The sequence below is a fragment of the Trachurus trachurus genome, assembly GCF_905171665.1.
Source record: "Trachurus trachurus genome assembly, chromosome: 4".
In the NCBI taxonomy this organism is placed as follows: Eukaryota; Metazoa; Chordata; class Actinopteri; order Carangiformes; family Carangidae; genus Trachurus; species Trachurus trachurus.
Genome location: NC_139898.1, coordinates 34,566,888 through 34,581,072, shown reverse-complemented (window position 1 = coordinate 34,581,072; position 14,185 = coordinate 34,566,888). Strand labels below are relative to the sequence as shown.

The 14,185-nt window shown below is 39.1% G+C and overlaps 2 protein-coding genes across 2 annotated transcripts in view; both read left to right on the top strand.

Annotated features, from left to right (window-relative positions):
- trmt1l (tRNA methyltransferase 1-like) overlaps positions 1 to 9,826 on the top strand; it is a gene marked incomplete at its 5' end in the record, with an annotated part of 20,575 nt that extends 10,749 nt beyond the window's left edge. Inside the window, 8 exons of the mRNA XM_083969582.1 lie at positions 1 to 75; positions 1,379 to 1,591; positions 2,225 to 2,415; positions 4,791 to 4,857; positions 4,976 to 5,139; positions 6,278 to 6,340; positions 7,961 to 8,087; positions 9,393 to 9,826. The exon at positions 1 to 75 is cut by the window's left edge and continues 181 nt beyond it. Coding sequence (XP_083825708.1) covers positions 1 to 75; positions 1,379 to 1,591; positions 2,225 to 2,415; positions 4,791 to 4,857; positions 4,976 to 5,139; positions 6,278 to 6,340; positions 7,961 to 8,087; positions 9,393 to 9,588 — 1,096 coding nt within the window. The 3' untranslated portion in view covers positions 9,589 to 9,826. The remainder of the gene's footprint in view (positions 76 to 1,378; positions 1,592 to 2,224; positions 2,416 to 4,790; positions 4,858 to 4,975; positions 5,140 to 6,277; positions 6,341 to 7,960; positions 8,088 to 9,392) is intronic.
- A 4,035-nt stretch (positions 9,827 to 13,861) lies between these two features.
- Positions 13,862 to 14,185, top strand: part of niban1a (niban apoptosis regulator 1a) — a gene marked incomplete at its 3' end in the record, with an annotated part of 43,685 nt that continues 43,361 nt past the window's right edge. Inside the window, exon 1 of the mRNA XM_083970035.1 lies at positions 13,862 to 13,962. Within this exon, the coding sequence (XP_083826161.1) occupies positions 13,908 to 13,962 (55 nt within the window). The 5' untranslated portion in view covers positions 13,862 to 13,907. The remainder of the gene's footprint in view (positions 13,963 to 14,185) is intronic.

The window sequence follows — 14,185 nt, the reverse complement described above, 5'->3', positions numbered from 1 at the left end:
CGTCGCCGTCGCCACGGTGGAGGTCGCCAAGATGGACGCCAACGTCATGATGCACCTGCGGCCTTTTGATTACATGTAAGAGTCGAGTCTGATCATGTTGTTGTCATACAGGAAACAACATTTATTACAGGTTTTCTACGTTGGTTTGGCTCATTGGTTTGACATCACACATTGCACTCATACTGCCAACGAAATTGTTACCATTTTTATATTTATACACATAAAATAACTTTCATACATCAGAGTAAGAGAAAATGTATACAGCGTAACACACTGTATTGTAAACAAAAAACAAGGAAATATTATATTATATTATATATATATTATATATTATATAGTAGCCTATGTGCTGTAGATCAATATATGGCATTCATGGTATTATGTTCTTGACAAATTTTGACAATTGAACAGACTATCGTGCATGTGATGACCCTCAGGGGTCCTTGAGAGGGTTAAGGGGGTCCCCAATTTATCTTTATAATTTACCACTTTTTTCTAGAATTTTTAAACGAATTTTATTTATTATTATTTATTTATTTAAGACATTTTACCACTTTTTCTAGAAATTAAAAAAAAAAAAAAATATATATATATATATTTTTTTTTTTTTAATTAACCACTTTTTTCTAGATTTTTTAAACCAATTTTGTTTTTTCTTTTTTGGGGGGAAATTTTACCACTTTTTCTAGAAATTTAAAAAAAAACTATTTTTTTTTTTAATTTACCACTTTTTTCTAGAATTGTTTTTTTTTTTTTACTTATTTTATATTTATTTATTTATTTTGTAGAAAATTGGGGGGAAATTTTACCACTTTTTCTAGAAATTTTTAACTTTAACTTTTTTTATTATTATTTTGGAAATCTTACCTTTTTTGTTTTTTTGGGGAGAATTTTTAACACGTTTTTCTAGAAATGTTCCAACGTTTTTTAGAAATTGTAGCACTTTTTTCCATTCTATTACTGTATTCATATCCTATTTCAAGCACCAAAACAGTTCATTCTCATGACTGAAGGAGTGTTTTCACAAGGGATTTGAAATTTTTCTAAAAGCAGACCTCAAATTTCCAGCATTTGGCCTAAATTATTTCTTTCTACAGTGTTCTAGGACAAACTGGCCTCAGTGTGCTTACAGCGGAGGTTCTAATATTTAGACATAAAACACTTGAGTATTGTTACATCTGCAAGTATCTTAAAAAGATAAATTTAAGAAAATATGTAAAAGTCGAGAAAATGGCCTCAAACCTCAGAGGGATAAACACGTCTGTATTCAGTTTTAACCAGTGATTTGGTGTTTGCGCTTAGAGTGCAGGGCCACAAACAAAAACCTTGTTTAAATCTTCTTGTTAAATCTTGTTTGTGTTTTCTTCTTCCGTATCAGCCACTTGGACCCGTTCGGCACGGCGGTGAACTACCTGGACGCCGCCTTCAGGAACGTGCGTAACCTGGGCATCATCTCGGTGACGTCGACCGACACCAGCTCGCTGTACGCCAAGTCGCCCAACGTCACGCTGCGCCACTACGGCTGCCACATCGTACGCACCGAGTACTACAAGGAGCTGGCCGCACGCATGGTGCTCGCCACCGTGGCCAGGTGGGGCTGTGTGTGTGTGTGTGTGTGTGTTTGACGGTTGCAAATGGATACCAACTGTCTTCGTAACAAAAAGACACACCAAAAAACATCCAAATACCTCCATGCTGCTCGTATGTAATGTCCGTCTTGTATTGAAGCCCCGAAATGCAAAATTGTCCCGAAAAAAATTAAATAAGTCTATATTTTAAGCTTGTTTTGTAGCGGAAGCTTCTCGAAGCTCCTCTTCATCCAAATTTGACGAACCGGAAAGAGGAGCTTCCGCTACAAACAAGCTTGAAATATAGACTTATTTAATTTTTTTCGAGACAATTTTTGATTGAGTTATTGATTTGTCTAGTGGAATATTGATGAACCTGAGAAGTACAAATGTACTGTACAAATGTTGTGAAACTGTCCGGTAAGGCTGTAGACAAGTGTTTAGACTTAAAAATAAAAGTAGGCTACATAAAATATTAATATCAAAAACAGATAAGACATTACATTTCAGGAGAGTGGAGCAGTTGCATCATAGAGATTGGAAAAAGTTGCCGTTCTAACAAAACGTTTTTTGCAGTAGAAATAATTCTGGAGATATTATATATGTGAGGAAAGTGCTCGTCCATAGAGTAAAGTAACTCTGGTGTTGTATTGCAGAGCGGCGGCTCGCTGCAACAAAGGCATGGAGGTGCTGCTGGCCGTGGCCTTGGAGCACTTCGTCCTGGTGGTGGTCCGAGTGCTGCGAGGCCCCACGCAGGCCGACGAGTCGGCCAAGAAGCTGCGCAAACTGGCTCACTGCCAGTGGTGTGAGGAGAGGGTGTTCCTCCGGCTGGGAAACATGGCCGACGGTGAGTCACACGCTGCTGTCACATGCTGGGAAACACCCTGGAATTTTTAAACTCATTTTATTTTTTAGAAAATGTACCACTTTTTCAGAGAAATTTTAAATAACTATTTGTTTGTTTGTTTTTTTGGGGGGCGGGGTTAAGAAATTGTACCACTTTTTTCTAGAATTTATAAAACTTATTTTATCTTTTTTTTTAGAAATACTTTTTCTAGAACATTTTTAACTTTAAAGGGACAACGAGGAGTTTCTATTTGGTTATAAAAAAGTCTGATATTAATGTGGATGAATCTCCGTCACCACTTGTTAATGGTCCATTTTAGATAAATCTATGGTTTTGTCTCTATGGTTATTTTGTTATTATTAGTGGTGGTGGAAATGCTGGGCGAGCCGACCAGCGTTTCTTTACTTTCGGTTTCGTGGCGAGTCATGAGAATAACGCCGCCGAATCTCCGTTTATGGTGGGAACTACGACGGTATGTGATCGTCTTCCAACCTCTGACTTTAATTCTTGATGAATGAAAACATGAGTCTGTCTTGCGCCGTTCAAAGAATTTCACGGTGCGGAGGCTCATAAATGTAGTGTGAAAACACTTCACTTTTACAAAACTCCTCGTTGTCCCTTTAACTTCTTTTTTTTTTTTTTTTAAATCTTACTCTTTTGTTTTTTGAATTTTTAACACTTTTTTCTAGAAATGTTTAAAGGTTTTTGGAGAAATTGCACCACTTTTTTCCAGAAATGTATCTACAATATTTCCAAAAATTCAAGCCATTGGCCCTAATTTGAATGTACATTGACTAAAAAACTAATGTTCTTCATTCTCAGAACAAATATTTCTGTATTTCTGGTGTTTGCTTCAAAATTTTGTTCAGTGGGGGTCCGTGGTCTAGTTTGTAGGCTCCTTGATGTAAAAAAAAAAAAAAGAACCACTGACTTATACAATGAAATGATGCTGACATGTTTTACAGAGAACAATAAGCATTACATTTCACACCAGCAGGAGGCGATATGACATTACAGTAAAGGAGACATATTCTGTCCCTTCTCCACTCTTCTGTTAACTGAACAAATAAGGAAAAAGGGCACGTTTAAGTGTTTCTATTGAACGACTCTAACCTCCTTCTGCTCTGAGAACTCTCTCTGTCTCTCCGTCTTTTGTGATCATCGACATGTTGTTCTCATGGAATCAAACAAAAACAAGTTGACAATAAAACTTAATGAAGGGATGTGAGGCAGGCGGATGAGGAAGTCTATACGGTCCTGTACATTGAGTGCAGGTGTGTCTGGTATGTGACCTATGACGAGGTGAAACTGGGCCGGTCACATACTTTATACACGTGCACTCAACACGGGGACAGTATAGACGACGACGTCCTCACTCATCTCATCCATCCATCCGTGCAAAGTCCTGGATTGCATGTATTTAATCGAGTATGTATGTATGCAGACAAACTGGATGTTGACCTATTGAATACGTCACGAACATAAAGTGTGCGTGCACAGCTGATTTGTCGTGTCATTGTGTCACTATGATGCACTGACCTTTGCTCCCAGACTGGATTTTTCCGACACGTATGTGCATGTGATCACAAAGTAACAAGAAGTGCAGGGTTTAACGACTACAATTACTGTAACAAGGCCGCACATACAGTAAGAACCTTAAAGGGATAGTTAAAAATGTTGTCAAATTGAGCCATTACATTGCCATAATCCCTATAGTCATAGCAGTAGGTTCGTTATACCTTTTAATTGTCGGTGCAAGCTGTTTTTAGAACGGCGGAGCAGAGCCGCTAGCTGCTCAGAGCTACGCTACGGAGGCTCATTATGGGATTTCTTGGTTTCCCTCATCATCAAACTCATCAAATACACAATCCAACAACTCCACAACGCTCTGGTGGACAAGTTGTGAGCTGCACATTCACCACGCTATGAGATAATAACACAACGTTACCAGACAGAGTTGTTTTAGAGGGAAATTCATGTAAAACCACTGATGCACGTTGCCTTCAGGGACAGTTTTTCATCAACAGTCTCTGTATTTCCCTCTAAAACAACTCTGTGTGGTAACGTTGTGTTATTATCTCAGCGTGGTGAATGTGCAGGTCACAACTTGTCCACCAGAGCGTTGTGGAGTTGTTGGATTGTGTATTTGATGAGTTTGATGATGAGGGAAACCAAGAAATCCCATAATGAGCCTCCGTAGCGTAGCTCTGAGCAGCTCACGGCTCTGCTCCGCCGTTCTAAAAACAGCTTGCACCGACAATTAAAGGTAACGAACCTACTGCTATGACTATAGGGATTATGGTGATGGGCTGATTTGACTAAATGTTGAACTACCCCAGCAGGAAGTTTAACTGTGTAAAGTTTCTTCCTTGCAGACACGCTGCCCTGCAACTGTCACGGAAGTCTGCCTGGAAAGACGACGGTGCAGCTCGGACCGTTATGGTAACACACACACACACACACACACACACACACACACACACACACACACACACACACACGCGCCTCACTGTGAAGTATGTGAAGTAACTAAACGTTGTATATTGTGTGTTGCGTGCAGGTGTGGTCCTCTGTTCAACACGGGCTTCCTGAGGCGGATGCTGTCGGCGGCCGTGCAGCACAGCATGGACGACATCCAGCCGCTGGTCAAGACTCTGATGTGTGAGTCTGAGTGCACCACGCTCAAGTCTCTGGTGCACGGACCGTCTGCTCTCACCAACCAGGGTAACACACACACACACACACACACACACACACACACACACACACTGCAAAAACTCAAAATCTTACCAAGAATATTTGTCCTATTTCTAGTCAAAACAAATCTCATTCTACTTAAAATAAGACTCATCACATTAAAACTTAGCTTAGTTTTTAGACACTTTTTACTTCCTTCAAGCAGATTTTCACTTGAAATAAGTAGAAAAATCTGATAGTGGAGCAAGTTTTTCTTCCTTATTACAAGCACAAAAAACTTTTTCTACTTATTTCAAGTGAAAATTAGTTTGAAACCAGTGAAAATGATCTAAAAACAAGTGAATTTTTAGGTGATGAGTCTTATTTTAAAGGGACAACGAGGAGTTTTGTTAAAGCAAAGTGTTTTCACACTACATTTATGAGCCTCCGCACCGTGAAATTCTTTGACCGGTGCAAGACAGACTCATGTTTTCATTCATCAAGAATTAAAGTCAGAGGTTGGAAGACGATCACATACCGTCGTAGTTCCCACCATAAACGGAGATTCGGCGGCGTTATTCTCATGACTCGCCGCAAAACCGAAAGTAAAGAAACGCTGGTCGGCTCGCCCAGCATTTCCACCACCACTAATAATAACAAAATAACCATAGAGACAAAACCATAGATTTATCTAAAATGGACCATTAACAAGTGGTAACGTAGATTCATCCACATTAATATCAGACTTTTTTATTGTTGCGGAATTTTTTGTTCTGCCGCTGGAGAAACTCCGCGTTGTCCCTTTTAAAATAAGACTCATCATATTAAAAAGTAGCTTTTTACTTCTTTCAAGCATATTGTCACTTGAAATAAGTAGAAAAATATGATAGTGGATCAAGTTTTTCTTCCTTAGTGCAAGCACAAAAAACTTTTTTCTACGTATTTCAAGTGAAAATTAGTTTGAAACAAGTGAAAATGATCTAAAAACAAGTTAATTTTTAGGTGACGAGTCTTATTTTAAGTGGAAAGAGATTAGTTTTGACTAGAAATGACATTTTGACAAGAAATAAGACAAATATTCTTGGAAAGATTTAGAGTTTTTGCAGTGCACACACACACACACACTGTACGATCTGTGTATGACATCATCGTGCTCACCAGAGGGTTGTGTTGTGTGTCTGTGCAGTGGAGTGTGGCGTCGTCATCAGGACGCTGCAGAGCGGAGAGGAGGCGGGGCCCGAGCAGCCGGGTGAGTCACATGAAGAACAACCTGAGTTCTGTTAGAGCTCTGTAAAAGAGAGTAAGGACAGTTTTGGTCCAATGGAAGCGCCTCCTGGTGGAGGAATATGGGTTTTGCAAAAGCGCCCAAGAACTGACATCTCTGCATTGTTGGTGAATGAGCAGTGTGGTGTTTTCAATAATTTAAGGACATTTATAGATCACCCACGTTAATAGCATCATTGAGGATCCTTTACAGATAAACATTAACACATAGGTGAGTAAAAAACAAAAAAAAACAGTTGTCTACATTAATGTTTCAATCTACATTTTGTAATAAACAAATTATAAGTGCAATTTGATATGACCAAGACACCTAAAAACAAAAACACGGCCGTTTTCATCCATTTACAAGCAAGTGGGCAACACACATACATTGGAGTGAATGGGTTTTCTGGGCGCTTTTGCCACTCGATTTTTTTTCGATTAAAGTAATCTTTTTTGTATTTGAGACATATTATGGGTAGGATATTTGTGTCTTTATTATTCAATCAAAAGAAAAGTTGATTTTAACAAAAAAGATATTTTCAATCAAATAATAACTCACTTCAATCAAAAAAACAACATTTTCAATCAAAGAAAAAAAGGGTTCCAATGAAATTTTTTGGGTCTCGTTTTTTTTCTTTTTTTTTTTTGCATTCAAACACTTATTTTTTTGATTGAGGAGGTGAAGTTTGTTTTGATTGAAAATCTATTCTCAGTCAGACCTGCAGCTCCACCTCCTGTCCTCCAGAGGGCAGCGTGACCCAACCGCTCTGAACTCTGAAAACCAGTTCTACTCTTTTCTCTACACAGAAGTTTCCACATAGATGTTGTGTTGTTTTTATTACCTTTTCTTTTATTCTTTGGTGTATATTCCACCTCACGTACAGCAGGTGTAACCTAGTTTCAGAAGCTGCTGCTTTATTCATCATCAACAACCTTTATTTAAAGGGATAGTTCACCCAAAATGAAATTCTCGGCGTAGCAGTGCATGTCCATATAACGGTTGCAAATAGATACCAACTGTCTTGGTAACAAAAAGACACACCAAAAAACATCCAGATACCTCCATGCTGCTCGTCTGTAATGTCCGTCTTGTATTGAAGCCCCAACATGAGAAATTGTTCCGAAAAATATTAAATAAGTCTATATTTCAAGCTTGTTTGTAGCGGAAGCTCCTCTTCCCGGTTTGTCAAATTTGGACGAACTGGGAAGAGGAGCTTGGAGAAGCTTCTGCTACAAAACAAGCTTGAAATATAGACTTATTTAATTTTTTTCGGGACAATTTCGCATGTTGGGGCTTCAATACCAGACGGACATTACATACGAGCAGCATGGAGGTATTTGGATGTTTTTTGGTGTGTCTTTTTGTTACGAAGACAGTTGGTATCCATTTGCAACCGTCATATGGACATGCACTGCTACGCCGAGACCCCCTGTAACTCAGAGAAGCCACGGAGGACTCTGAAACTTCTCCCAGCCCTTAGTCCACATGCATTTAAATTTTGGGTGAACTATCCCTTTAATGTCTGGTTAGTTTTTGTTTTGTTTTTTCATCTTCATAAGTTCATGATCAGTTGTTCCCCCCCCTCTCTCTCTCTCTCTGCAGGGAAGAGGAAAACCGGAGAGGATTCTGGGAATGTGGTGAAGAAGCTGAAGTGTGAAGCTTCTCTGGAACATCCGCCGTTCTACTACAGCATCCACCGCCACAGCATCCGGGGCATGAACATGCCCAAGTGAGTCGCCTGTGTCTGTGTGTGTGTGTGTGTGTGTGTGTGTGTGTGTGTGTGTGTGTGTGTGTGTGTGTGTGTGTGTGTGTGTGTGTGTAAAGCTCATTGTGAGGCTGCAGCTTCCCTTGTGTGTTTCTTCTCCCGTCACCTCCTCAAATTCAAGAGGACTACATTTCCAAATCTTCCCTAATTTTCCCCATTTGACGACGCTCTCACACTCGTCCGTCTGCACTGACAGTCATTCTCATCTCTCTGTCCTGACTCCACCTGTTGCACCTGCAACCCTGCAGAGCCCGTTAAAGGGATAGTTCACCCAAAATTCAAATTTCCCTCATTATCTCCTCCCCCTCATGTGGACTAAGGGCTGGGAGAAGTTTCAGAGTCCTCCGTGTCTTCTCTGAGTTACAGGGGGTCTCGGCGTAGCAGTGCATGTCCATATAACGGTTGCAAATGGATACCAACTGTCTTCATGACAAAAAGACACACCAAAAAACATCCAAATACCTCCATGCTGCTCGTATGTAATGTCCCTCTTGTATTGAAGCCCCAACATGAGAAATTGTTCCGAAAAAAATTAAATAAGTCTATATTTCAAGCTTGTTTGTAGCGGAATAAGTAGAAGTAAAAGAAGTACAAAGTGTCTAGAAACAAGCTACTTTTTAATGTGATGAGTCTTATTTTAAGTAGAATGAGATTTGTTTTGACTAGAAATAAGATAAATATTCTTGGTAAGATATTTGAGTTTTTGCAGTGTTGTGGTGCTCAGACCGGTCATATAATTTTTTCCAGCCCTTCAAAGTGCAGGAAAAACACAGTTTTTATTTGGACCTAACCAACTCACGTATCCCTCCGCCCAGGGTTAGCGCCCGCCAATCAGCAGTTGGTTAGGTCCAAATAAAAACTGTGTTTTTCCTGCACTTTGAAGGGCTGGAAAAAATTATATTATAGCGAACAATGGAACTGTGTATTTTTTTTCAGGTAAAACCTCTTTTAGGCCGTGAAAATAGGCCGTTTCTTTGGGTCTGTTCACAACACTGTATGTTGTAAATCTCTGGGCAGGGCTATTATGGGCTGGCGTTGCTAACGGGAGGAGTGTAGAGAGTCTTCTACTGCAATTAAAGTACTTAGGGGCTATTTGGAGATCATACAACCACACTTTAAATAAATGATACTATCCCTTTAAATATGGTTTAGATTTTACATCAAATCATCTTTTCTTATTTTTATCTGAGGAGGAATAATGTAAATATCAAGACACATGACGTGACGTCTTCTTTAACGCGCTGCGACCTCCTCGCTGCTTCTCTGCAGGTTGAACAAGTTCCTCCAGTACCTGACCGAGGCCGGCTTCAGGGTGAGCCGCACACACTTCGACCCGACGGGGGTCCGGACCGACGCCACGCTGGACCAGTTCAAGTCCGTCCTCGCCAAGTACAGCGTCCCCACGTACAGCAGCGTCCCGCAGAGCAGCAGCCTGAGCAGCCTGAGCGCCGACAAGACGGCCTGAGACCGACTGACTGACTCTCTGCTTTCATTCAATCAAACCAAAAGTGCTTCTGCAGCGCACACACACACACACACACACACACACACACACACACATACATACACATAAACACACACATGCACATGAGCCCAGTTCACCCACAGCAGCTATTTATTCCGCAGCTCTCTTGGAAATGTAGTGTTTGTTTTTTTATCTTCTGAATATTGATTTTTGTTTCTCTGGACTTAGAAATAAAATAAAACTCTTTAAAAAATTTTAAAAACTCTGACCTCTGACCTGGTTTTTATTTCATCTGTTTTTCTTCTGTTTGAAGTCAATTAAAAGTTCACATTATCAGTTATTATAAAACCAAAATGTGATTTTTTTGGAAAGTAAAATAAAAAACCAGCTGGTTTTTCCTCCTGTTTACAAAGAACACAGATTTATTTTTTCATTGATCCTCAAATATTGTTAAATTATTCAATTATTTTTCATTTCACCTTTATTTATTCAGGGAAGGTCGATTGTTCAATGACGCCTTGATTACAAACGCACACAGTTATACAATATACAAATACATCAAGATCATAATCAACAGTTACATACTGTACAGGCTGTAGAACAGTTGATAGTAAGTTTTTAAAACTATCTAAATAAATAAAATGGTCCAGTTTCAGACAGCTTTGTAGGTTATTCCACTTTTGGGGGGCATAGAGAAGGCAGTCTTCTAATTCTGTGCTGATACTGGGAATTTGTACACTGCAAAAACTCAAAATCTTTCCAAGAATATTTGTCTTATTTCTTGTCAAAATGTCTCATTTCTAGTCAAAACTAATCTCTTTTCACTTAAAATAAGACTCATCACCTAAAAATTAACTTGTTTTTAGATCATTTTCACTTGTTTCAAACTAATTTTCAATTGAAATAAGTAGAAAAATCTGCCAGTGAAAGCAAGTTTTTTGTGTTTGTAATAAGGAAGAAAAACTTGCTCCACTATCAGATTTTTCTACTTATTTCAAGTGAAAATCTGCTTGAAAGAAGTAAAAAGTGTCTAAAAACAAGCTGCTTTTTAATGTGATGAGTCTTATTTTAAGTAGAATGAGATTTGTTTTGACTAGAAGAGACATTTTTGACTTGAAATGAGACAAATATTCTTGGTAAGATTTTGAGTTTTTGTAGTGTAAAACCAAGGAATCCTGTGAACGAGTTGCAAGTTGCAAAGTGAGATTAAGCTGGTGAGATAAACAGGTAAAATTTCAAGTAAAGCTTTGTAAATAAAAACCATGAAATGTTGTTATTGATCACGTCCTCGGTGCAGCTCTGCAGTGAACTCAGTGTCAATCAGTAGAAACAGGTTCAAATCCTCTGGTGAATAATAATAACTAGGAAAAGATAGCATTTCCTGCAGAAAATGCGTGTGAATGCTGAAAGCAGCTGAACGCTATTGCTGAAGCAATGCTGAATGAGCTGAAGAAATTGTTGAATCAATGCTAAATTAGTTGATGAAACTGCTAAAGCAATGTTGAAAAAGGCTAATGCTAAAGCTGGAACATATAACTTGTACAGAGACGTTCTATATTCACTTGTAGTATGAGATGAATGCCTTTTTAAAGCTAACCTGACAGGAAGGACAACTGATGAACCAGCGCTAACATAGCCGAAGCAATGGCTGAGAATATATTAAAAAGTAGAAGATGTAAGATTTTGTATGAAATGGCTGGAAATTACTTGAATTGTCGAATGGTTGAGAAGAGCCTCAGTAGTTTAGGATACGGTAAGTGTAAAACAATGTGTTAAACATAAACAAAATGGGGAAATGTGTATTTTCAGTTTAAATAGCTAAAGAACAAATTTAACAGCAACTTATGTTCTTCTAAATCTGCTGAGGGAGTCTGTAGCAATGCTACAATGGCTTTCAGCATTCACACTAATAATGATTGTTTGGACCATGAACACAACACTGACATTATTATTGCTCTCTGGTGGATCGACCAATGACAGGACAGTATTTCTACATGACAGCAGCAGTCAGCTGATCGGTTGTTATTACTTTTATTGAACCAAGCACATGCACAGTGTGATCAATAACTGGCAGCTGCAGAACAGTGTGAGAAATTGGTTGATTGACTAATGGTTTTAAATTAATATTCGGCAAAAAAGAAAGACATAATATTGTGCATTGTAGGATATTATTTCTCTCATTAGGTTGTTATGGAGTGAAGCTCTGCAGTGAAGTCAACAGAGAAACATGTGGAAATATTCACATTCACGTCCGTCCTGATTTATTTGACTGTGTAAATATGAGAGAGAGACTTATGCAAACAGTCCAACACAACGTCCTTCACCGGTTTGTTTAACTCTGGATTTTATATCAGATATAAACAGAGCGGCTCAGAGAAACGTTTCTGTCATGTCTTTGTAGTTTAAAAGTTGTTGAATGTCTTTGTGAGATTGAACACGACTCAGAACTGGAGCTTCAAGTCTGACGCTTCAATAACAAAAGCTCATTTTAACCACTTACTGTGCACATATCTACTATTATATTCATGTATCTCACTGGTTTTAATGAATATTTTTGGTTTTATGAGGCTGAGATTGAGAAAATGACATTACATACATGTATATAGACTATAGGCCTACTATATACACATCTAAATTATTTTGGCTTATACATGGTTATTATTATTTTGATCCTTTAGTAGCCTATATGAAGATGTATTTGATTTAATAACACAAACGTCTTATTCTACATGTGCTGTGCATATGTCATATATAAATGATATCTATGTATGAACATGTGTTTAATCGACCCGTCTGATGACTCACCTGTCCGTAGTGAACACATCTCATCACAACAACAGTTTGTGTAGGAAGTGAACTGTTGAGTTAGTTTCAGCTCTAACTGCATCTGGATCTATGGAGGTACATTTGTGTCTTTATTATTCAATCAAAAGTTGATTTAGACAAAAAAATATATTTTCGATCAAAATAAACATCACTTCAATCAAAATAAAAAACTATTCAATCAAAAAAAAGTGTTTCAATGCAAAAAAAAATGCATTCAACTTGCCTTTTGATTGAATAATCAAGACACAAATGCACCTCCATTGGATCGGGCGCCTGTGGGGGATGAAAACTTTTTTTTTTTCAATGAACGTTATTGAAAAAGGTTGTACATACAAACAATTGTACACAGAACAGCAGACAGGTAGTAAATTAAGGTTATTATTAGCAATGCCAGTAAACATAACAAAGTAGGGAGGAAAATAAATACATGAATAAATAAAATGACAGGAAGGGAAAATACAACAACAAAAACAAACAAAAAACACAAGGAAACAGAATGTAACTCCACTATTCTTCTTTGGAAAAACCTCTCGTATCTGTGGATGTGGTGCTTTGTTTAGTGTCAATTAATGTAAGGGATTTCATCTGTTTAAAGGGATAGTTAAAAATGTTGTCAAATCCCCCCATTGCCATAATCCCTATAGTCGTAGCAGTAGGTTTGTTACCTTTATTTGTCGGTGCAAGATGTTTTTAGAACGGTGGAGCAGAGCCGTGAGCTGCTCAGAGCTACGCTACGGAGGCTCATTATGGGATTTCTTGGTTTAATCTCATCAAACTCATCAAATACACAATCCAACAACTCCACAACGCTCTGGTGGACAAGTTGTGAGCTGCACATTCACCACGCTATGAGATAATAACACAACGTTACCACACAGAGTTGTTTTAGAGGGAAATTCGTGCAAAACCGAGTTTGATGAGGGAAACCAAGAAATCCCATAATGAGCCTCCGTAGCGTAGCTCTGAGCAGCTCACGGCTCTGCTCCGCCGTTCTAAAAACAGCTTGCACCGACAATTAAAGGTAACGAACCTACTGCTATGACTATAGGGATTATGGCAATGGGACAATTTGCCAAAATGTTGAACTATCCCTTTAAGGTGCTTATGTGCGGCCTTGTTAATTGTACTGGTTAAACCCGCGTTTTGGAGTTGTTGGATTGTGTACAGTAGGCTATTTGATGAGTGCATTAAACTCATGCAAGAAACTTCTACAGTTGGGTGGAGTTTTGGAGTAGATTTGCATTAATTTGTGTGAGTGAAATTTGCCATAATAGCTACAGAATGAATAATAAAGGTGATGTCATTATGGGTGGACAGCCTGTGGGGATGAAAACTGTGATCTGGCTCCTCTGGCTAAGGCGTCACGGAGCAGGAGGAGGAGGAGGAGGAGGAAGGGCGTGTTCCTCCTCCTCCTGCTCCTCCTCCTCCTCCTCCTCAGCGCCGCGGCAGCAGTTGGATGTGACAGCAGCAGCAGCAGCAGCAGCAGCAGCAGCATGGGGGTCTCTGGGTCCAGTCTGCTGGACGACACCAAGTCCGCCTTCATCAGAGGTAAGAGCTCCGTGTGTGTGTGTGTGTGTGTGTGTGTGTGTGTGTGTGTGTGTGTGTGTGTGTGACGGTTTCACGGTGAAAACTTCCACGTCTCTCGCCTGGTTTAGTCGCTCTCGAGCTTCGTGCGCGATCAGCGGTGATTCATAGAAACACTGTAACACATCAACTACACAAGAGGAGCGCGGTTCTCTCTCTCTCTACCTCTACCTCTCTCAGTTCAATT